Genomic DNA, 23,391 nt, shown 5'->3' on the forward strand with positions numbered 1-23,391 from the left:
TTCCACCACCTCCCTGGGCAGCCCATTCTAATGTGTGGGAGCCCCTTCAGTGAAGAAATTCCTCCTGATGTCCAACCTGAACCTCCCCTGGCACAACTCGAGGCCGTTCCTCTAGTCATGTTACTTGTTCACTGGAAGCAGAGCCTGACCCCCACCTGGCTCCACCCTCCTGTCAGGGAGTTGTAGAAAAAGCAAAGAAGGGACAGATTCTCCCTCCCTGTTCTGGCTGTTAGAGTGTCTTGCAAGGCAAGAAAGTGTAACTTGGTCACATCACGTTTTGAGTGAAAACAGCCAAGAAATGAGCATGAGCTGGAGTTCACTGCAGTGCACACAGAAGATTTTTTATTTTTAGAAACAGCCAATGCATTACACATTATTCAGCACAGGCAAAGGCTCTGATACCACTAGCCAAGAGGGTCAATGGGAAGCCAAACTGAGAGGCTGAAGGAGCAGCCACCTTTAGCAAAGGAAATTGAGTTTGGGTCCTTTCTGTGAGACAGCTCCTTTTCCAGAGAAATTCTACCATTACTGATGACAGACGTCATTTGCTGGGTTCACAGAAGTTTTACTGAGATTATTGACTTACTAAGCAGGAGCTGCCAGGTGGTTCATGACAGGTTTGCTGAGTCCAACAAACAGTTTGTCAGAAATGACACAGAACATGGACATTTCGTGTTTGGTTTTTCATTCAAATACAGTGTTTGGAATTTTTTCCCATCACAGCTGTTGACCATTTTGGCTAGTGAGATACTGCTCCCATTGATAGAGACCATTGATAGAATGTTGCCTGTTGAGGAGTTAATTTTAAATTAAGAAGAGATATATTACTAATGCACACAAAAACATAGGAGAAAACAACACTTCAAGGACAACAGCAGAAACAAAAAACACCATTACTGTAGCATCCCCATGCTGCTGATTTCAGATCACTCCAAGAAATTTCACACCAATATTTTGATGCCTTTTAATGGGGACAGAGAAAAGTTTAGGATTTCTCTAAGAAATTTGACACTTGAGGTGAAACCAAGACAACCTGTTCTGCAGTGTCACGTACCCAAATCCTGACATAACCAAAGTGAGCAGTCCCACAGAGGGTAAGGATCACAGGACTCAAGCAGCCCTGGATGGATTTTTTTCCAAACTTTTAATAATGACCTTTCTTTTTTCACTCCCTGCTCTGTTTTGGTGTCAACAGTAGAGTTGTTTTGGAAACAAAGCCCTGTAAAAACAGGTCATTGCCAAACAGGTCCTAATGAACCAGGAGCACCTTCCATGAAAACTCCAACAGTTTGTCTCTTTCTAACTGCCAGCACTTCTCTACTTTGGTAAGTGTCTGGTCTTCTAATTAGAGCTATTCCCCCCCCCCCCCCCCCCGAGTCCTTTTGAAACCTAAAGGAAAATGCTGTGAAGTTTTGTCAGTGAGTTTTATGTGGAAGAAGTATTTAAAGAAGTCAGACACCATGGCAGGGAAGCCACTTGTTCTTATCATGCACAATTTTTTTCCTACTGAGCAACATTTTTGTTTGTTCAAAGCAGGATTTGTCTGTTTATAGTAAATACCTGTCACATAGCAACAGAAATATTACTAAATAATAATACATATAATGTTAAGCTCCTGGGTCTAGAAGCTTTTAATGAAAAAAACACATGTTCCTGATAAAAAATAATAAATAATGTCACCTTTTCTATTTACATTAAAAATAGCTGTACATGATTACACAGTATAACAAAGTACAAGTTTATTTTCTAGGCTCAGGGTGGCATCTCTGGGTTCAATCTTCATTTAAAAAGGGTAGAGGCTCATAGTCTTGATCCTGCATATTTCCTACTGCATGAAGATCATTCTCCCAAAGTTGTGAAGTCTACAGCCTTGCTCACCCTTTCCATGCAAAGGTGGAAGCAGCTCACAAGGAACATGGCAACATCTACATGCAGGAAGCAGCTGAGGACTGAGATCTTTCCAAGCAGATGTGCATATGGTGATATTTGAAAATCTTGAAACTTCTTGCCTCAACTGGAAGGGGACCGAAACAAATACAAAAATAAAGGTGGAAAATGGAAATCTCTCTTCCTAATGTAGCTGGAAAAGTTTATTAGATGGTGTAGTTTTCAAGATGGCACTTAGTGATCTATTACAGACTGACTGTCTCTTGGCCAACCTTTCTTCTGGGTCAGAATGCCTAAAGTTTGCTCAAGTGAGCACAGCACTGGCAGCTTGCCTGGGTTTGAGGGCCATATCCTGTCCACTGGCCTCCAAATGGCAGAGGATGGATAAGGCTTTGGGCCCATGGGCTGGACTGGAGCAGTGCTGACAGGGCCCTGTCAGAGGTGAGATGTCTCTAGAGGTCCCATTCCAGCCTGTCAGGCTTCCACCAATGAACGTGGCCAGGAAACAGAATAAAAGCATTTACAAAGCTCTGCAGGGTTGGGTGAACCAGCAGCTCGTGCTGACCCTTCACCAGTAGCTATAATCAAAGGGCAAACATTCCCCCTTATTTTGCTGAAGAAAACATAGTGCTGTTTCTCCCCTGACCATCCAGTCACCATGGGCAGGATCTCGCACAGATAAAGCAGGGCTTTAGTCTCAAATCCTGATAGGGCTTCAGCCAGACCTTGTGATCTCTAAGACTGCAGGACAGAGAGATGACTTGTACACAGAGGGCAGCTGGAAAGGAGAGCAGAAGTCCCTTCACTGAGTGGTTTGTATTTGTTTTGTGTCCTTACGTTGACAGGAATAACCCCCTCCTGGAATAAAGCTGTGGCATAGCCATGGTCCAGCCATCCCTGCAGGTACAGGAGTCCTGTACCCTCCATCCCTCTCACAGCTGGACACCCATGTGAAGTCAGTGTAGGAGGCACCATGACAAAGCAGATGAATGATTTTTCAACAAGTCCTGCTGTCCATGAATCCTTTGGATATCCTAAAAGGTTCTTTCAGCTGGACCATTCCTCTGTTAGGACCATGACTAGAAACAGGACTCTTGGGATTCAGGGTCATTGTGGATGGGAAGCTTCTCATGTTCCTGATGATGCCCATTGCGTAAAACAGTGTACCTGGAAGTGGAGAGACATAGAAATTGGTTAGTGCCAATTAAAAGGACCTGATTACCTGCTTATGTAAAATGAGTTGTTGAAAACCCCAAAGTACATCTTAAGATAGAGCACCTTCCAAATATGCAGATCCCACATAAAGCAAAGCAAATCCCTTCTTTGTTCCAGGACAGGAAACCAAATCTTTGGTTTGAAGCAGTCAAGGCAAACCCTGAAAAACAAGAACCTGCTGGGTTTCATGTGTCTAAGGTGAGCTGGATGAGAGGAATCCAGACAAAGGAACTAAAAAACACTGATCACCTGTGGGTGGACTGAGCTGAAGGCACTTCAGTTAATGTCTTCAGTTCAAGCATTTGAGACTTGCTTGGGAAGGGAATGCTGCTTAAGATGAAACCAAGACCAACATTCCAGGGCATTTCCACTTAAAAAAGACAGTCATCTCAGTCCAGGGCCAATTCTAGCATGTCTTATCAAACCAATGCTGTTCAGGTGTTATGTCCTTTGGAGGTATCATGACTTTTATGATATTTCTCCAGGCTTTGGGCCAGATATGGAAAACCAGAATTGCGCTGTAAGAATTCCATGTTATCTCTCACCGTGTGCCTCATCTACCAGCCCATCTCCTGCTGCTCATCCCAATCTCTGAACAGGACTGTTGATTGAATCTGTTGTTGACATGCAACTGTTTTCCCTAAATGGTGTGCAGTGCTTTGCAGGAATAAGCAGATCTGAGGTGATAGCAAAACTGTTGGCTAACTGGAGTAAAATTAATTTAGCACATCTTTCTTGAATTTTACATCTAATCATTCTTGCTTTCAACCCCCCTGAACGGTACAGAGCAAGCCAAGTATCTTCCCTTGGCAGTCTGTTTAATTTAAACTAAAGCTGAACTAAACCATCCTCTGAGTAGGTCTAGGAGGAAAAAGCTGCAAAAATAACTGTAAAAACATATTTTCCCCTTGTTCAAATGCATATCAGGGAAATCAGGTCTCTGTTAAGACTTTTCTCCTGAATGTTTAGACATGTAGATATGTTATTTCTCTTAGTAACAAACATTCAAGACATACCTGAAACATCTGTATCACAATAAAGATAAAAAAGAAAAAAGCCCAGGAAAATAGAGGAATATATCAGTTATCTTCTTGTTAGCAGAGTGAAGTACTGTCAGCCTTAGGGTTTGTTTGAATAATCACTAAAAACAGCCAGGAACTTTTTCTACATGTTCATAAACTGATACTGTGACATCAGTTTACTCGGTGTTATTACTCAGGATGCATCTCTTTCTCAATCACTGAGCATTTTTGGGACTTAGGCTCCTAACTGAGGTGCTTGGAATGCCACTGCAATGTCTGAAGTAGATGATTTGAATATCCTACCAATTATGTATCCGTTAGTTCCAAGAGATCAGGCATGGCCTCAAAATGAAAGCCGGGGTATGAACTGTACTGCCTGTCTGTGTTTGCTCTGGTGATTATTCCTGCAGAAATTCACCCTTTAATGTACTAGATGCTGGTTTTCAACACAGCCAGGCTTGGTTGATTTATTGCAAGTCACTGTATGTGCAAATGTATCCACCGAACATGCACCCTTAATACTCCAGTTTTAATAAGGATAATAAATTTAGAAATCAACTTTAAATAAGGATAATAAATTTTAAAAATGTGCTCGTTCTCCCAACAAATTACAGACTTGATGCAAGAAACAAGAAAAGACATTTTGCATCTAACACTGAACAGACACTCCGATGAGATGACCATGAAGAATACAAGCCATAATGTAGTTTTAATTTGATATACCAAGTCAGACATGGGACACTGTGTGAGATGATCCACCAAGGAGACCTCTGGCATGGCAAAGTCTCTGCTACTAATGGGGATACACAGGATGAGAGCCAGGAGACCCCCTGCTTCATCAGCAGGGCAGACATAGCTCGGAGCAACTCAGGACTTGCTCAGCAGCGCAACAGAGACTGAAAGCTCACTTCATACAGGATATCCAAAGAGCCAAACCTTCCTTGTTCTTCTGCAGCAGTCAGAAAGTGGTGCAAGATCAGCAATAGCAGGTGATGCCGTTTGTTACAGAGATGCATTAAGCTAAAGAGAAGTCATTAAGGTGTCCTGGGATCTCGTGTGGCACAAAGTGTCTGTCTGAAGCCTCTGGCAGTTGTTAGCTCAACACTTCCAGCTGTTTACCCTGTGGGGAAAGAGGACTGGTAGGAGAGGAGGAAAGAGCATTCCTACACAGGGTGGAAAAGCTGCTCTGCAGGGTGATGGCTTGCTCAGGTTCTGGCACATCATTTGTAAAAACATTACCAAAATCTCCAGGAATCTGTTAAAGGAGTCCTCTGCTGATGAGCTTTTGTCTTACTCGGGTTGTTTTCTCATGCTGCAGTTTTTCCCTTCAAACAGAAGTTCAAAGCTACCTGCCAGTTGCAGAGCACCAACTTAGTGTTGGATAAAAGATGGGACTATAACACCCCTGCTTTTGTTCACACCCCCACGACTTAACTGATCTGCTCCCTGAAAATACAATTCATTTTTCAGGCATCAGACTTATTGCAAGCATGGTTCAGAGAAAAGGCACAGCTACACCTGAAACTCAGTGTTGCCTCACTCCAGGAACACACACCTGATATGCCTCAGCTCCCACCCCATGGAGACACCAAGGATTTATCTTACAATGCAAGGAGAAAACAGCACTCAAACCCTCCATGTGTGGGCTGAATGTTTCAAGAGAAATAACGAGGTAGGTTTGAGTAATGAATACATCTGAGGAAGCCATAGTATGCGAGCAGGAAAAAAAACATGAAAAGGTTTAAATGCATTACATAAATTATCAGCAGCAAATTAGTTGCTCAGCTTTCCTGCCTCTAATGGGTTCCTTCAATGGGATTTCTACATGCTGGCACATTAAACCAACAAGCTCAATTACAAATTGACGCCCCTGCCCTCTGCATCTGACTCCTCCCAGAACTGGGGACAGTGTTCCAGTCATTTCCCCCAAGGCTTTACTCAGATCACAACCACCACCCAGCAGTAAAGCCCAATAATGGAAAGGCATTGCCACCCCTAAAGGGACCTGCTGGAGACTATTCCCTACTCGCCAAATGGCACTTTGTGATGATGGCCAATTTGGAGATAATTGCTTCTGCGTCTCCCACTGTTTCTGAAAGTCCGGTGGACTCTTTAATTAACTGGTTGGATTAGCTCTCAGCACAGGAGGTTTTATGGCCCACGACCAGAACAGGGAGCTCCAGCATTATTGTGGGAACTCAGCAAAAGCCAAGGAGAAAACACCAAGGGGGTGCAGTGGCTGCTTACTTTCATTCCCTGCAGACCTATCTCTAACACCAAGTTGGACAATTTACTAAGAAAGCAAAGCCAAAAACTTGCTGGTCTCTGGCTCCCTGAACTGTAATGGAAACCACTCACCACTTTCCCAGAGCCTGGGGTCTCCCGATGAGCTTGTTATGTGGGAGAAGAGCCCGACCCTGCCCAGCTCCAACCTCCTTTGAGGGAGTTGTAGACAATGGGAAGATCTCACCATCACAAATAAACTGAATGCCCACAACTGCCCCAGCAGGGTAAAGCTTTCAGCTGCACTGCAGGAGGTGTGATGGGAGGAAGCCACAGCCATCCCAAACCTGCTGCAGGTGCACAGCTGCCTTTGCTCTCTGTTTAATAATCCTTTCCTTGTACACCAGTTTCCATTATTAATTGCTTCCTTTTTTGGACAGGCAGAAGGTGGTTCCTGTTGTCCTGACATTCACTGAAGACTGAGGTGAGGTTTTGCAGTTGGCCCTGGGCTGGGTTTTGTGCAGGGGAGGTACAAGAACTGTTAACTCTGTGCTCCCTGGGACTTTTGCCACTAAACCCATTCCCCTTCTGATCAAAAAATGAAGGTCCCATTGTCAATAGGTAGAGAAGAGATTTTGCAGACATATTCAGACGCTGAGAGGTCAATGTTTCTGCAGAAGTAGGGATGGGTGGGTGCATTTATGGTGTATATGTCTGTTACTGGTACTGCCAGGGTATCTTGGGTCTCAGCTGGGTGCACAAATGGCTGCAAAGTCTGGGGAAGTTTAGACATGAACTGTGCAAGAAGCTGATAAGCACCAAGTTTCGTTATGTTTGTGAAATTTTTTTTTATAATTTTATATTATAAATGCAAATTAATTACTGCTAGAGTTTATAAATACCCCTGGTAATGCAAGAATAGAAGAGAAAATCCTTGTATCAAATTCTGTGCTGTTCTTAGTTGTTCACATTACACTGTTTGAAGCCTGTAACACACTTCACTACTGGCTGCAACAGTGACCTCATGGATGAGCTGGACTGTGAAGAGTCTCCTCCTGGTCCCATGCTCACACAGTGCAGGAAAATTATACCTAACTGAAATGAAACTGTGATCCTTGGACATCCCTGTCCTGGAATTTGGGGTCTGTTGTTGCCAATTCATTGGTGACACCTTACAGGACTGATGGAAGGAACCTGGGCATGGCAGAGTCAGGCAAGGAACAAGTTTCAACTGTGGCATTCTTGAAAATCTAAACTAATAAGAAAAGAAATAATTCTGCAGGTTTCATGGCATTGAAACTTTTCCCAAGTTTGTGCCGGGTGCTATTTGCAACTCTTGTTATTTGCGGGAGCACCCAGTAAACACTTGTTGGGAATAGAAGAAGGTAAGATGTTATTTTGTAAGATGTGATAAACTGTGAAGAGAGAGTCAAATTTTTAATAATGGGATTTACCATTATTATGCTCAACCACCTAATATGGTAGAACTTAGAGTTTGCACATAGGCAGAAGTTTTACATGGAACTGAGCTTCCAAACTGAATGAAGAATTTAAACTTTTCTTAGATTTGACATTGCATTGGTCCACAATTTATCTTTCCCAGCATCTTTCTTTCACAGCTGCAAAGCTCCTCAGTGGTTCCCCCTCTGGAATATATTCTGCACCACTATTGTGGCTCCACACTCAATATCGTGTCTGTTTCTCAAAGCTCTGTTTCTTTCAGACAAACTTAGAAGAGAAAGAACAAATAAGTCTCTTTGATATCAAATTGGGATTAGGGTTAACAATCACTTGGCAGAGGAGAGCAGGTTATTTTAATGAACACATCACTCTGAAATAAGCCTTTCACCATCTGTTCAGTTCCATAATTACAAATGCAAACAACATAATTCATAAATGCACTATAAAAGAGAGGGGAAGAGAGAACGGCTTAAGATGACTGTTTGTTAGTTATCCCAGACAGTGATGTATCTGCTTACTTTATTCCTGTTTCAGCAGCAGGCAGAAAAGAGTCTTTTAAGTCTGTATTTTATGGCAGTCACTAACCCTGGTAAACTATTGCCTGTAGATGACGGAGGTGCTGCTCAGTGCAGGACAGTGTCTGGTTGGCATCATTGTTTCCCCATGTCGGAACCACACAGGACAGATCACACAGATTGAATCTCAATGGTCCAGGAATAAAATGTGAGCATGTTTTTCAGAACTCAGGAAAGAGCCTGGAGTGGCTTCCAGGGATACACGGGCTCCAGGTAAAGACAACAATCCTATTGTCTCCCCGAAAAGATATTTTGACATTTTGGAAAACTGTGAAATCTTGGGAAACAGTCAGAAAATTGAGAAGAGTGTAAACATAAAATTCAGCAATGTCTGGAATTCACTCTTTTAATCTATGATATTTTTTTCACTGTGAAAGAAGAAAACAAAATTTTAAAACCTGAAATACACAAAATGTCAAAAGGAAATGCAAATAAAATACATTGTTCTATTTTCATTTTCTGTTGAAAAAAATGAATACACATAGGCCAAATCAAATGTAATTTCACAAAACATTTGCTTTTAATACAGCTGCATATTAAATTTTCATGAGAGGAGTGTAGAATTTTCCCTCTCTCTCAATTACCAGATTCATAGACTCCATAAAATTAAAAGCTTCCCAGTAACTCTGTAAACTCTGGGTTGAATGAGTCATGATTCCAGCCACTAAAGTGAACTTCTGCATTTGGCCATCAGTAGAAAATCATTATAGTAGGATAAGAAGAATAGCCCCTACCTACTCACCATCATTCCTGGGGCAAAATAGGCCAGAAATTAGAAACTCTTTTGATTGAATGTGTATCAACATTGCTGAACAACATAAACTAATTTGATATGCCATGCTGCAAAATTAGCAACAGATCTAATCCTTTGAGGATGAAGAGCTCCTGTTGTTTGTTTGTGGGTTTCTCACTTATTCTGAGATGAGCAAGGTGCTTCCAAGATTTCTTAGCAATAAGGTTTAAACTCATCGTGTCCCTTCCTCGTGCTGCATCAGATTAACCTGCAACCCAGAGGTGACCAACAAGTCATAAAGAGAAGCAAATATCAGTGGACCTCTGCAGTCCTTGGAGAGAACATGGGTAAAATCCACAGAAATACCATCAAAATTCAGTTTTCCCATTGCAGCTGAATGGTAAAAATCCAGATCTTGGGAAAACATTTGGATTGCTAAATTATTTGTATGGCTCTGACAGCAATGTTGATTTAAAGTCCTTTGTAGTCAAATCTAAATACAAATTTGTCTCTGTCTCACGACAAGTGTTTTTTTTTTCCACTCTTGAGCAGCTATGCTGAATATCTTAATTATCTTTAAGTCAAATAATGCTGTTCAGACCTTGTGAGCTGGAATTAAGCCCTCATCATTTTTTACTAAGTTTCAGTTTGAGGTTTTAAAAACATCTGTCTCCAGCCTACATAATGCAGCCTCCCCTATATTTTGTAAGACTTCTACATGCCTCCTCAGATTTAAAATTAGCAGCCAGTTCTCCAAGTAGGCAAAGCCCTTGAATGAGAGAAACATAACACTGGGTTAAAAAAAAAAAAAAATAAAGAGACTTTCTTTGTCTCTGACAAGTCACAGGAAACACAGAAAGCACCTATCAATATGTTTGTTTCTCTCCTTTCTTTTTCCATTGTTCCATCATCCCTGAAGGATGAAGCTCACCTGTTCTCCCACTCTTACAAACCAGCTCTGGCTGCCACTTGCTTTAATGACCTGCAGCTCCAGGACATGTTCCCAGACCATCCCAGTGACACATGGCCACAGCATTCCCACACAGATCCAGGGAAGTCACTGGAGCTACACAAGGAATTACTGCAACAGTGCCTGGTGGGTATGTGACTGCACTGACACACCAGCACTGCTGCTTTAGGTTGATGTACAAAACTAATTTTTATCTTTTTCTTTTTGGCAAACCAAGACTGAAATCCCCTCCAGTTCCTTTGTTTTTGTATTTAAGTAGATGCAGATCTTTTTTAAGGAGCATCTTTAAATGTGCATGTGAATAATAACCTGAAATACAATTTCGAAATGAAATGTCAAAACACTTCAGCATCTTGTTTCCTTTTTGTTTTCTCCTGCTGAAAACATTTGCTGCATTTGACCTGATCAGTTTGTTTCCCTGGAACGGCAAGTGCTCATTTTCATCTTTCTTTTTTTAATTCCTTTTATTGCCAGGCTCCATTAATGAATTTCACAGATTATCCACTGTGGTCCTTTCCAACTCCCTCACTTTGATTACTGAATTTGACCACTGTTTTCTCTTTTCCCAGTCTCCTTATACTTCTTCTTGACCTGGATGATGTTTATAATTTTCCTATTTCCCACTGCAGGATGTCCTGCTCAGCTTTAGCTAAAGGCCTTGGACTTTGGGTATTATGAACAAAAAATACCCTTGGACTTGGGTATTATGTGACAACAACTGGTGATGAAAAACATCAGATCCACACAGCAACCAAGCTGATGGAATCAGTCCAGAGCTGCTAACTTCTTCCATTATAGATTTCCTTGTTAATGTTGTAAAAGTTGGTGTTTCCACATGAGAAAAAGCAACTTGGGCACTGAAGGACAGAAATTAAGCTAACTTTAAAATCAGTTAAAGAGCTATTTGTTTTCAGTGAGCAAAATCCATTTGCTAATTATAAACACCAGGGTAAACAAGTAAGCACATGAGAGAGGCCATTCAGTGTCACATTGTGGAAAATGAGCACTTTCCCCATTTTCTCACATTAACTCTCTATTTCCATTTCTCTCTCATTAATGTTAAGCTTGGCACTACATTATATGCTCTAATTAGCTACAGATTTTGGCCTAGAGTTCATTTTTTGCACCATAATTAATGCAACATTCATAAGAGGCTCAAATCTGATAATTAGGAGAGCACTTGGAAGTGCTCAGACACATTAGAAATACACAGCAGCACATTAAGAGCAGTTCATAACTACCCACAGATGGGATGGCTCATAATAGGCTTCTGGTTTTAAGTAAGGTGTTTCAATTACTGAAATACAAGCAGGATCAATTAATAATATTCAAATGGAACATAATGATTTTTTTTAAAATGGAGGTCTCACCACTGGTATAATAAGACCTTTCATCTGCTATGAAAAAAAAACCACAAGCCATTTGTCAAGACTGTGGAATGAAATAGTGAAAAAACCACTTGAGGCTGTTTCCTTGTGCAGTGTTCATATCTTAAGGCACCTAAGGGGAAAAGCTGAAAAATATATTTTCTGATAATGTAGTAATGGCACAAAAACTAAATAATAAAACCCCCAGTTAAATAACAGTTAATTTAATCACAGTGAAAGCAAATAACAAAAAAAACCCAGACCAAAATTAATAATAAAGATTCTTGTTGATGCCTCTAACATCTCAATTAGTTGAGATGTTGTAGGTTAAGTTGTACTAAATCTTACAAACTTAAGGTAAAGTTTATTTGGCTGCCTTTCCTTAGCTCTCCATCGTGCTCCCAAGGAAGGACAGCTCAGAGAGCAAGCACCATATTGTGTTGAATGGAAGTTTCCTCTCCTCTTTCCTTCTGACTCCAGGTTTTTCAAGTAATATTTCTATGGTATGTATTAAGTAGCACATTCCTGACTTTAGACTGTTTCTCTCTGACAACCCACTGGGTACGAATTCATTAAACTTTACATGTCATATCATGGAAAATATTATCATGGCAAAATCTTAACTAGTCATATTTTTCAAGCATTCTATTAAGAATAAAAGTCATACCACAGATGGGGGCATGGGAAGTGGGTGCTTAATTTGAGTAAAATCTCCATATTCTCCTCCATACAGCCCTGGTTGGATCGATGCACACCAGGTTTCCTGTTGGTGCACTGAGGGCAGCAGACCCTCCATGCTCCCCATCCTACTCTGCTCCCCCATATTGACCCCACTTGCAAACATTAATTCCCTTCATCGCTTTCATAGACAGTTTCTTCTCATTTTTAGCTTGGTTAAACCAGGTCCCAAGCCAAGCCAGTAAGTACATATTGCTGGCTGGCTGTGTGTTCATTCCCCTGTTCTTCAGGAAGGATGATGCTTCCTTTGCTCATCCACCTTCCCTGCCAAGAGCTATTTCACAGTCAGGATGGATCATCTTAAGGAGTGTACTGGGGAGGACAGGAGGTGCCTTTGACAGCTTCTTCATTTTGATGTGATTCAGAGGTTGCTAAGTCCCCATTTTCTGTCAGCTCTATCCCCAAACATCCTGTGCTTGTAGCCTGTTATCTGACTTCAGCCTTTCCAATCTCAACAGGAGTTGTTCCTGGACATCTGCTTGTGAGGATCTCATATAAGAGATGCCAATTACTGCTCCCCTCTAGGCTCAGGGACCCTCTGAACTTCTGTGTGCAACAAGGACCTAAGGAAAACATTTTCTCATCAGAGCATCCTAATGAGCAGAACTTCATCTCTCCTGAAGATGTCCAAAAGAAAAATGTCAAGCTCAGTCTGAACATTTGAATATGCCATGTCCAAGGATGCTTCTCCAAGTGTCAGGAGAGGCAAAAATCTGAGGATTTGCATAGCTGCAAACAACTTATATTTTTGGGGGGAGGATGAGGGAAACCCAAGAAATAAGGGATCATAATCAAGCAGATATTTATTCTCTGGTGGGATTCATAGAGTAAAAACAGCCCTCAGCAATTCTTTTTGAGATTGTTCCTCAGAGAAATGCCTTGTAGATTGGAACATGACACTTCAGAGCTGCATTGATCGATGTATTGATTTTGATCACAGGAGGAGGTAACTTGTGCAATCAAAATATCTGGCAATCACCTGGGAGAAAAGCACACAATAATCACTGATCAAGTCATATTCCTTCCCCTGCTGACACAATTAAGTTTGCAGTTTCCTTGCAGAAATACAAGGTGGGAAAATTAAGTTTCAGGTGAAACCAGTCATTTATTCTACTTGACATAAAATGAAATGCTGCCAGAAAACAATCAAAAATATTTTATGAATATTGAGTCTTTGGGTTGACTCAGCCAAGTTTGAGTCCTTTAAGCATATGTGAAGCTCTGAAGTTTGTTGGAATGGGACTGTGGAATACATATTTTCACTGGCATTCAAGTCACATATCATAGTTACACCTGCAAGTGACAGAGAACAACCCCAACAGTGGGCATCTAAATCTGAATGCTGGCAAGACAGATCATAAATATACTTGTCATTTGTGCTGTGGCAACAGTTACTGTATGATTTAAATATCACAATTCAGAATCAAGAGAGCAATATGCTCAGATGGGACAAATAAGCACAAAGTCACCAAATCTGATGCCAAATTCTGTTCTGTAAGATCAGCTTTATCAAGGTTTCACTCCTAAGCACAGGTACAACCACTCTCACAGCACAAGCAGTTCAGAAAGTCCATGAACCCAGCACATGTCTGGAAAGAAGAGGGGCTGTCCCAGCAAGCCTCAGGTACAGAATCTCCCTTGGATCCACAGATAAAACTTCTCCCCACATGAGAATTGTTATTAGAATTTCTTTAGAGTTTACCTAGCACAAGAAATATAGGTATTTGATTTAAACAAAGAATATTTAAAATATGAAACCGAAAACAGACATAAAGAAAGCAAAACCCCAACTGTGTTTTTCCTCATTTTATGCTGGTCTAGGTCCCTCAGCCTTAGTCAACAAGGCTGTCTTGGTCAGGTTTGCTTTACAGGGTGGGACCTGGCCCATGTCCATGCAGCATTTTCCCTGACAACATTTGCTCACCTGGCTGAGCTCTGCCCGTCTGTAACTAATGGCATCTCGGAGCCTGTGGCTGCCCAAGGGATTCCCAGGCTGAAGGAGGATGTTTAAAGAGAAAAATGCTGCTCTGACAGTCAAACATAGCTGTGAAAACATGCTGGGCATATTCTGGTAAGGACCTCAACTTTTTTTCTGAGATCAGGTGGTGCCTTTTTGTTCTGTTTGCAGTTGAGAATATCTTCACGTGCTGCCTGGGAGGTCGATTCTTTCAGGCAGAGCTGTTTTCCTGGGCCAGGCTGATCACAGAAGTAGCTTCTTTTCCCTGTCACATAATGAATCTCTCACTGGTGGCCCCAGGCCTTCAACCTATGAACCCGATGCCCACAGCACCACAGTCCTACACTGTGCAGTAACTCAGATACACCACTGAACCCAGCACTCTATGTCTCTTTGTGTTTGTACCCGTGTGTATAAAACCCTTATTTGTATATACCTGCTGTTAACATGAGGCTATTTCTGTTATTTTGTGCTTTCTTCTAGTCCTTCTGCAGATATGAATATCTTTCAGGGCCACAACAACTGGCAGACCCTCCCTGTCCATTGTTTTATATGTTGCCTTCAAATCTGAAGTGCAGAAGCAAACAAATAAGTTCAAACTTCTGAAGGTTGTGCCATCCCCTTTCCTCAGTTGCCCCTGGGCCTCTCTATTTTCTGCTTCAGAGGAGACAACATAGTCTATAAATCCCCAACTCAGCCTCTGCTTTGGTAAATAAATGCTGCTCAAATTTATGTTTGTTCCTTCTTGAGGAAAAGAAAAGCAATGATACATGTAGCAAATGGAACAGAAAATTGCTTTTCAGCCATCAAGTTTCAAATGTAACTGACTTAAGTTTGGGCTCTACTGCAACAATCAGGGGTCCATCCTCTTAAAAAATCAACCCAATTTTTACCTACAATCCTGTGTGTTAGTTGAGGCAACCTAAGATGCACTTTGCCCAATGATTTAGCAAATGGCTTCAAACTGAGGGTAGGTTTAGATTGGATATTAGGAAGAAATTCTTGGCTGTGAGGGTGGTGAGACCCTGGCACAGGTTACTCAGAGAAGCTGTGGCTGCCCCATCCCTGGAAGTGTTCAATGCCAGGCTGGATGGGGCCTGGAGCAACCTGGACTAGTGGAAGGTGTCCTTGCCCATGGCAAGGGCATGAAACTGGATGAGTTTTAAGGTCCCTTCCAACCCAAATCATCCTATGATTCTATGACTCTAAGAAATTAAGAACACACTAATCTAGCTGTTGTCTCAGAGAGGGCTTGTAAGGGAAATCTTGTGTATATTTTGGTGTGTTACTGAGCCTCCAGCCATCCAGGTATGAACTCCTCCCTGTTTCACAGACATGCCTGTGTTTGGTCAGGAGAATGGGTGTGTTCCAGGGGCTAAACCCAACCTCTTTAAACAAACTTGCTTGGGGAGGCTGCCATCACAGTGCTTCTGAAAAACAAAGTATGTGCTTTCATGAATCCAGCACGTCACAGCCACTTTGCCGAGCCAGTTTTGAATTGCTCAGTTTCATCTTCTCCAGCTGTAAATCATGTTGCTTAATTAATCTTAATTAAGTGTTGTGGGCATCTCTCGAGCTCAGTTATCTCTTTATTTAATTACAGTAACATACCATATAATGTTCTCTGTTTGATAGGATGTTTTGCACAATAGTTTAATCCAAAAGCTGAAAGAATTAATTAGTTCTTAGAATATGTCTCCAAACCGGTGGCCAAGTAAATGGAATATTTGTCACAAATGCCTGGACTCGTTAGTCATCGGAATCTATTACTGATATTGCACACACAGACTCAAAAACACATTTCCTGGTGCTGGGTTTTCAGATCTCTGTGGCCTCTTCTGAAGTAGAAATCAGACTAATGTTTAGTATCTGGCATTTGTCAGCTGAGAGGCTCAGCCACAGCCCAGTAGAGTTTACAGCTCTGCTGTGGTTCCATAAGCATTTTCCCCCTCTGACCTGGTCCTTCTCTGTATCCCCTGGTCCTTCTCTGCATCCCCAGCCACGGCCCGTGGCCTGACCCAGCCCTCCAAAGGGACTGACACTCCAGGAAAATGGGCACACCAGCAGGACCACTGCTCCTGGAAAAGCATCTCCATAATTGTGAAGGCTCCATGGGAAACAGGGCACTCCCTCCCCTAACACATGCCTATGTGTCTTCACGTGTCCATACTGGTTTCTTTGCCCAGCAAAGCTCAGAGCTGCTGGCCTCCTCCTCTCCTTTGCCAAAAAAAGAAGCTGGCAAAAAATGGGACATTGCAGCAAAACTCTTGCAGCAAGGACAGAGGAGAGCAAAGGCAGGGGCTTCCCCAAGCCTCCTGTGGCCCCCAAGCTCCCAGGGCGGCATAGCCCTGATGCTCCTTGAGCTCTGCTCTGCTTGTCAACTTGACTTGTGGTGACTTGTGTCGTAATGATCTTCTCTCTTTGCTGCAAATGGCTGTTGTTCCTTCAGCAATACAAACAGAGGGCAGCACAGGTACACAGCCCCTGAGTTCGACTGTTTGAGATGAACACTTTCCACTCACCCACCCAGACAAACAGTCAAATCCACTTCAGTTTTAAGTGCAATACTTGCTAAAGGCAAACATGCAGAGCCTGACTGGTTTGCTCTCAAATTTCCCATGAACTTTCTGCTTCTTCTTGGACCAATCAGGGAGGTTTAGATGGATCAGCAATCTCTCCACGTGCAGGACACTTGGAATTTGTGAGTTAGGATGCTGATGAGTGCGTGATGATCCTTGGAGACTCAAACATAAGTACTGAGGGGGAATTGCTCCAGAGAAGCATGCAACTTTCATTCATACTTCAGGAATTGGCTTCATCCCAATGGAGGGAAAATCCAGCTGGCCCAAAGCCCTCACAAGCATAAATGCTGGTTGTCCAGTACATATGGCAGTACCATTCAAAGAGCTATGACAATGATACTGTTTATAGCTCTGGAAATGGCGCTGCCATCTGCACCACGGTGCAGCGGCTCATCCCAGGACGTGGCTCTGCAGGGCCTGTCCCTGCCCTGCGTCTCCAAGTGTCCGGCTAAAACACGGCACAACTCCAGGGTCATTGGCTGGAATAAATGAGGATGAGAAATCCCTGCCATCCTAAGGAAGAGCACTCTTGGAGGTCCCATGGAGGTTGTCTGGAGGAGAAGCCTTCAGAGGTGCTGGCTCCACAGTTTTCTGCTTCTGGCAGTTGGGGAAGCATCAGCCCAGCATGATATTCCCTGCAGGGGCCAAGGAAGCTGCTGCAGTGGAATCCAGTGACACGGGCACACACACTCATGTGCCGGTTTCCTCTTTTACCCAGGAGAAAAAGGGAGATCTTCCTCTCTTTCCTGATTCCCCCCATGGCACATTTACTTTCCTTCCCTTTGGATTCAAGCTGAGCTGTTGCACTGCCCTCCCCTCCAGGGTCAGCTTGGATATACTGCACAGCACTGGAGTTCATTTCTCTTGGAGAAAAGCACATGGCATTCGCAGGGGAGGACGTGCTGCACCTACCGAGCAAATTGCCAGACATACACTTCCCAGTCAATCCTGGTGTGAGGCTTACGAGGAAGGACTGATCATTCCTATTGCCCTTTCCAGCTGGAAGCCTGTTCTAGGCTCAGTATTTCCAGTTGTTCTTTGAGATCATTCTTCAAAACTGCTTTGGAAAACTGTGCAGCCCCTCATTTCTGTTGCTGAAACATCTTTCCAAGACAACTATTGTATGACTACAGCCATAACTCCCACCAGAGATTATCCTCATCTCACTAATGCATTGTTAACGTAGGAAGAAAGACAAAAAGGAGCTTTTCCTTCTCCTTGGCAGTGACGTCCTGCAGTCTCCAAGGATGATTGTGGGAAAAGATTTGAGTTACAAACGGAAAATACTTTTTCTGATGCCTGGAGTATTTGAATCAGCTGTGTTCCTATGATAGGCACTGACAGCTTTCCTCTCAGTGCTTTTTAGCCTTAAAAAAACCTCAGCATGATCTCAAATAACTTTCCTGCAGCCACACTGAGTATCTCATCAATAACAACTGTGACAAAATCAACTGAGGGATAGAAATAAGGATGAAGAGAGAAGCAGAAGAACAGCAGTTTTATCACCCCAATTCTGTCTCTAGATCATGTAAAAGTCTTACCAGACCAGACTGGTTTTTGTAATATTTTAGCATAGATATAGTGGAAAATCAAGATGTTCCTCCCTGTGATTAGCAGAACAAGGAGAACAGTGTTATGTTCAAGGGTTAGTGGGTCACAGGATTTGGCAGCACCTCAGCTTGGACTGTTCCAGGCAGAGGTAATAATTTCACTGAAAAGTAGAGATAGCAGCACACAGAGATGGAGACTGTAGAGCACATCTGCTTCCTCTCTTCAGCTGGGCTTTTTGGAAAAACTGCAACCAAGATGGATTACAATAAAGTGATGGACATAGGGATGTTGTAGGGCTAACAACATGTGGCCATATGATGGGAAATGACACTGGAGAAATTGCCAGAGGGATGAAAGCAGACAGAAACACTCACACAAGGACATTTCACAAACACCTGACACAAAGGACTGAAGGAATAACAGGCATGTTAGACACCTCCAGCTGCAATTTAGACCTTTGTGCTCAGAGGGCTCAGTGAAGCCTCTTAGACCCCAGAAGAGCTATGAACCTGCCTCATGCAAAATCCTCAGGAGCCTCCTAACCTGGGTCTGAGTGAGTCTGAGCTGTGCAGCCCCATCCCATCAGCTCACACAGGCTGGCATTGGTGACAGCAGCTTAGTGAGCAGAAACAGATCTAGAATTCTCAGCCATGAAGGAGCCCAGGGGCCTTCCAGAAGGTGACAGGACATGGTGAAAGGGTCTGAATATTGCTGAAAACCAGAGCTGCTGTTTACAGCTCCTGAGATGTAGGAACCAAGTCCATCTGGAATGGTGTGGGGTGATACTGGGAAACTACTCTCCCTGCCCTGGACACTGCAAAGGGCCAGAAGATCTCTCCTTTGAGGAGCTCTGCTTCATGGCTGCTCTTGTACATGCAAGTGTATCCAAGGCACAATCCAACCAGCTCTGAAACACCTCAGAGTCTCCTAATCCTTCAAGTTTCAGTGGTGGCCAGGAAGTATCGGATTCTTGAAGTTATTGTGGGTTTTCTTCTCTCCTGGCAATGTGCTCTCCAAGACGTACTCAGTGTTCCCTTCCTGTTTAGCAGGGATACACTGGTTGTGCCTGAGGACCCTACTAGTGTTTGCCTACCTCAAATTAGCACCTTATGCAACTCCCACTGGCTGCTTTCAAAAAGACATTTTGGCAATCCCTTGTTGCTGAGAAATGTCCTTTATGCCCCATCCCTGGAAGTATTTAAGCCCAGGTTGGATGGAGCTCTGAGAAACCTGGTCTAGTAGAAGGTGTCCCTGCCCACGGCAGGGGGGTGGAATGAGATGAGCTTTAAGCTTCCAGCTCAAACCAGTCTGAGGTTCTATTATTTCCTCCAGACTTTGAAGGTTAGTTCTCCATCAGTCGTTGGGTGTTCTGGAGTGCAAAACTGCAAAAGCAGGTTGAGGGCTGATACAGGTAGCAGATTGCAACCTGATCACAGCTCTGACTCCATGTCTGCTCCATCCTACCCAGGGAACCTGGCTATGGAACATCACAGATGGAGGAAACAGAAACTGCGTTCTCCGCTTTGAACTCTGCTGTCTTACAGCAACTGTTGAGATCTGTTGCCTCTCTTCAAAATCTGAGTGTCCTAATGAGGAATAAACAAAAGCAGTGAAGGGAAAAAGGAGAGGAAACCCCCTGCCTGCCACAAATCTGTTGGGATAATTGGAGGTTTTGTGGGTACTGTGCAATCTCCCCGGGGTCTGTGGCTTTGTCAGCTGGATGCCAAGGACACAGTCTGGGGCACAGGTGAAGGGATTGGTACATTGAGATGCTGGAGCTGTTGTGAGGGTGTGAAATGGAAGGGCCAGATGCTTTCTATATGTCTCCCCATGGAAGATGAAAAAGGCTGGTCATATCAGCCCCTGTGACTTGTCATCCCAGTTTCAAGACAGGGAGACTGTCACTGTGAGCCCCAGGATTTTCTCAGTGCTGGAATGAGCACTGCTCCTTTTTCCTGCCCTCTTTCCAGAAACATCTTGAACAGGAAGCCAATTTCACACGTATTCCGTTTTTCTTTTTAACGTTGGGGCTGCATGTCTGCAAGTGTCTGGCCCCTGGAGCATTCCCATGATGCTTGTCCCATGGTGGCAGGAACCCAGCTGGAGCTCTGCACACCACCTGAGGGAAGAGGAAGCCTCAGAGCTGTCACAAGGCTTAACTGACTAAAGACAGGTACTGGAATTTTCCACATCCCATGGCTGTATCTAAACTCTAGGAATAGCAGAGGGTGGTTGAGACAAAACAGAGGGTGGTTGGGCACTGAACAGGCTCCTCAGGGCAGTGGGCACAGCCCCAAGGCTGCTAGATCTCAAGGAGTGTTTGGACAACGCTCTCAGGGACATGGTGGGATTGCTGGGGTGTCCTGTGCAGGACTAAGAATTGGATTGAATGATCCTTGTGGGTCCCTTTCAACTCAGAATATTCTTTGATTCTGTGAATTATTAAAAGTCCTGTATGCTTCATGCATGGATCAGACTTGGTCCAGTCAAGGGCCACAGAGAGCTCTCCTATCCTGAACACAGTGTGTGACATAAGGAGGAGGTTGTGCTGCTCTAATGTGAAATTAATCCCAGCTTGTTATTGTCATAGAATCACAGACTGGTTTGGGTTGGAAGGACCTTAAATCTTATTTCATTCCACCCCCTGCCCCAGGCAGGGACACCTTCCACTATCCCAGGTTGCTCCAAGCCCCTTCCAACCTGGCCTTGGACACATTCCAGGGATGGGGCAGCCACAGCTTCTCTGGGCAACCTGTGCCAGGGCCTCCCCACCCTCACAGGGAAGAATTTCTTCCTAATATCTAATCTTAACCTACTCTCTCTCTCTTGTTTTACTCTGTGTGGTGCCCACTGATGGGACCCTGCAGTGCTATACCATCGTCCTTGGAGTGAGAACAACCATCCTAGAACAACCATCCCCAAAAAGCAGCATCCCTGCTGTCCACAGCACCCTGCAGCCAGGAGCCCACCTTCCATGTCCTGGGGTGAAACATCCCCATTCAGCTGGGGCTTCTGCCTCTACCCCACAAATCTTCAGCTATAAATCAAATGAGGCTTCAAATTGCTTTGCAGTAAATAGCGAACAGACACAGAGCTGCAGTAATAAAAGAAAGGACTTACAGAGCATGTTCATGGTTAGACAGGAGCTGGTCTGCTGCAGAAGAGCAGGAGGAGCTTGGAGACAGAGGAACAGCCACTTTTAGTGCAGAAAGGAGGAAAGACAGACACAGTGAGGTAGTTAAAGGGGGGGAAAGGAAAAAACACAGAGATGGTTAATCTGAAAATGCTTTGCACTAGCCCAACATCAAACACTGAGCAGTTGTATTCCAATAGGGTCAGAGCCACATCCCCAAACCTCCCACTAAAGAGGAAAGCTGATTTCTAGAGGAGTGGTGGTAACTGTGTTAGAACTGTATGAGGCATCAGGTGCAGTCCTTTCATACCCTTTTGGGAATCATTCTGCTTTTCAAGAATATCCCTTTCCTGTCTCACTGATATGGTTTTAGGCAACAATGCTCTGTTAAGCCTATTTTCCACAACCTCTTCAGGATTGCTCTAGGAAGGAATTTGGTACCTAGATATTGCCTTCCTCCTGCTAATTTTAATGAGTACCAACAAGCCCCTGTAGTCTGATTGAGGATCCTCTTTTGAGGAAGACACTTATACCTCTTAAAGAAAAGTCCAGGGAGTAGTACCTGGGCCTCTTAATTTCTAAATGTGATAACTGGCATGTCACTGCTAAGAAATCTGATTTACAGAGGCAGTGCAGAGCTGCTGTAGATCCCTGGCTGGTGATCTTTGAGCCTTTTGACAGCTCTAGTGTGCTGGAAATGTCGGTTTGGGTTTTTAAGTACAGAATGGGGAGAAATAGCTGAGCTCCCTGACTTTGTCAGACTGCAGTGCAGGAGTACAGCAGTTCCTATTTAATCTTTAGTAAAGTTGGAACTGTACCTGGCTGCAAGCCAGCACCTGGTATGAACTTTAAAAATATATCACTGTTGGCTGTGAACAAGGTGCTACTGGTCTCTCATCAACCCTCTGAAGTGTAACAGACAATTGCCAGTGCCTCTTAATGCACTGACCAGCCATAACCCCCTTCCTTGTCCTGATTTTTTTCCTGACTAGCCAACGAGATCCTGATACAGTAGATGAAAAAGAAAATTTTCTGATGTGGAGGCCATTTTTCCTCTACTAAAAACCACTGAATTGGCTGTGGAGACTGCAGAAGTGGTGTGACATAGCATCATGGCAGTGACAACATAATTAATGGCTGAAAATTGGCCTGCTTGGGCATGAAAGCTTTGTAAGGCTAATTTAACCACATAGGCTGTCTCTGACCTCGTGCAATTTCTGTCATAGCTGGACAAAAACTTTGGCAACAACAACTGAGAATTTGGATTGGTGAAGAAATCAAGTTTCAGGCATCTAAAAATTCATCTGAGTTAGACAACTTTCCATATGTCATGAGAATATAAACTAGAACTGTCCTTTAATGTGCCTGATATTTCTGAGAATCTAATTGCCTCCAAAATTCTCAGCACTGCAGGTGCTGCAGGTCTGCACTGGAAGCCAAGGGGAGGAGCACTGTTGAAAAATCAAAGCCCTTCTGTTGAGTCTGAGGTGCTCTGACGTGTACATGTAAAACTCGTGTGTGTGTGTGTCTGTGTGTGCCCTGTGACTGCAAAAAAGATGTGCCCATAAGGTAGGACAGAGGAGCAGGTAACTCCAGGAGAGCCTAGAAGCCTGTGCTGCTCAACCATTAATTATCTGACAATAAGAAGCCCAAGGTGAGCATACACAATTTTACAGCCAAACCTTCCCAGGCAAACCCATGTGAACCAATGCGTAGGGGTAAGAGGCTTTTAAGGAAATTAGTTTAGCCTACGGCTTTGTTTATGGGCTTGTTTTAAAATTTATCAAGGAGAAAGATTCTTTCAAAAACAGAAAAAGAAATGGTGTGTCACTGAATTGCATCATTTCCCTGAGTTCTTTGAGATTTTTTTTTTATGAACTACTCTCTTGCATCCTGTTTTTATAGAATCACAGAATATCCTGAGCTGGAAGGGATGCAGAAGATCACTGAGTCCAACTCCTGGACCTGCACAGGACA

At 43.4% G+C, this 23,391-nt stretch overlaps 1 protein-coding gene across 3 annotated transcripts in view; it reads right to left on the bottom strand.

Annotated features, from left to right (window-relative positions):
• Positions 1 to 322: 322 nt before the first annotated feature.
• Positions 323 to 23,391, bottom strand: part of HTR4 (5-hydroxytryptamine receptor 4) — a 90,228-nt gene continuing 67,159 nt past the window's right edge. The window contains exons 7-8 of one of the 3 annotated variants that reach the window (XR_003527670.1): positions 5,061 to 5,244; positions 2,953 to 3,054 (exon numbers count right to left, since the gene is read on the bottom strand). Coding sequence is in view for 2 of the 3 variants with exons in the window: in XM_027643714.1 (XP_027499515.1) it covers positions 2,967 to 3,054 (88 nt within the window). In the remaining variant the exon portion in view is untranslated. Of the gene's footprint in view, positions 3,055 to 5,060; positions 5,245 to 21,401; positions 21,478 to 23,391 lie in introns of all 3 variants that reach the window. The other 2 variants (XM_027643715.1, XM_027643714.1) reach the window with 2 other exon arrangements.

The sequence above is a fragment of the Corapipo altera genome, unplaced genomic scaffold, assembly GCF_003945725.1.
Source record: "Corapipo altera isolate COAL_440 unplaced genomic scaffold, ASM394572v1 75, whole genome shotgun sequence".
In the NCBI taxonomy this organism is placed as follows: domain Eukaryota; kingdom Metazoa; phylum Chordata; class Aves; order Passeriformes; family Pipridae; genus Corapipo; species Corapipo altera.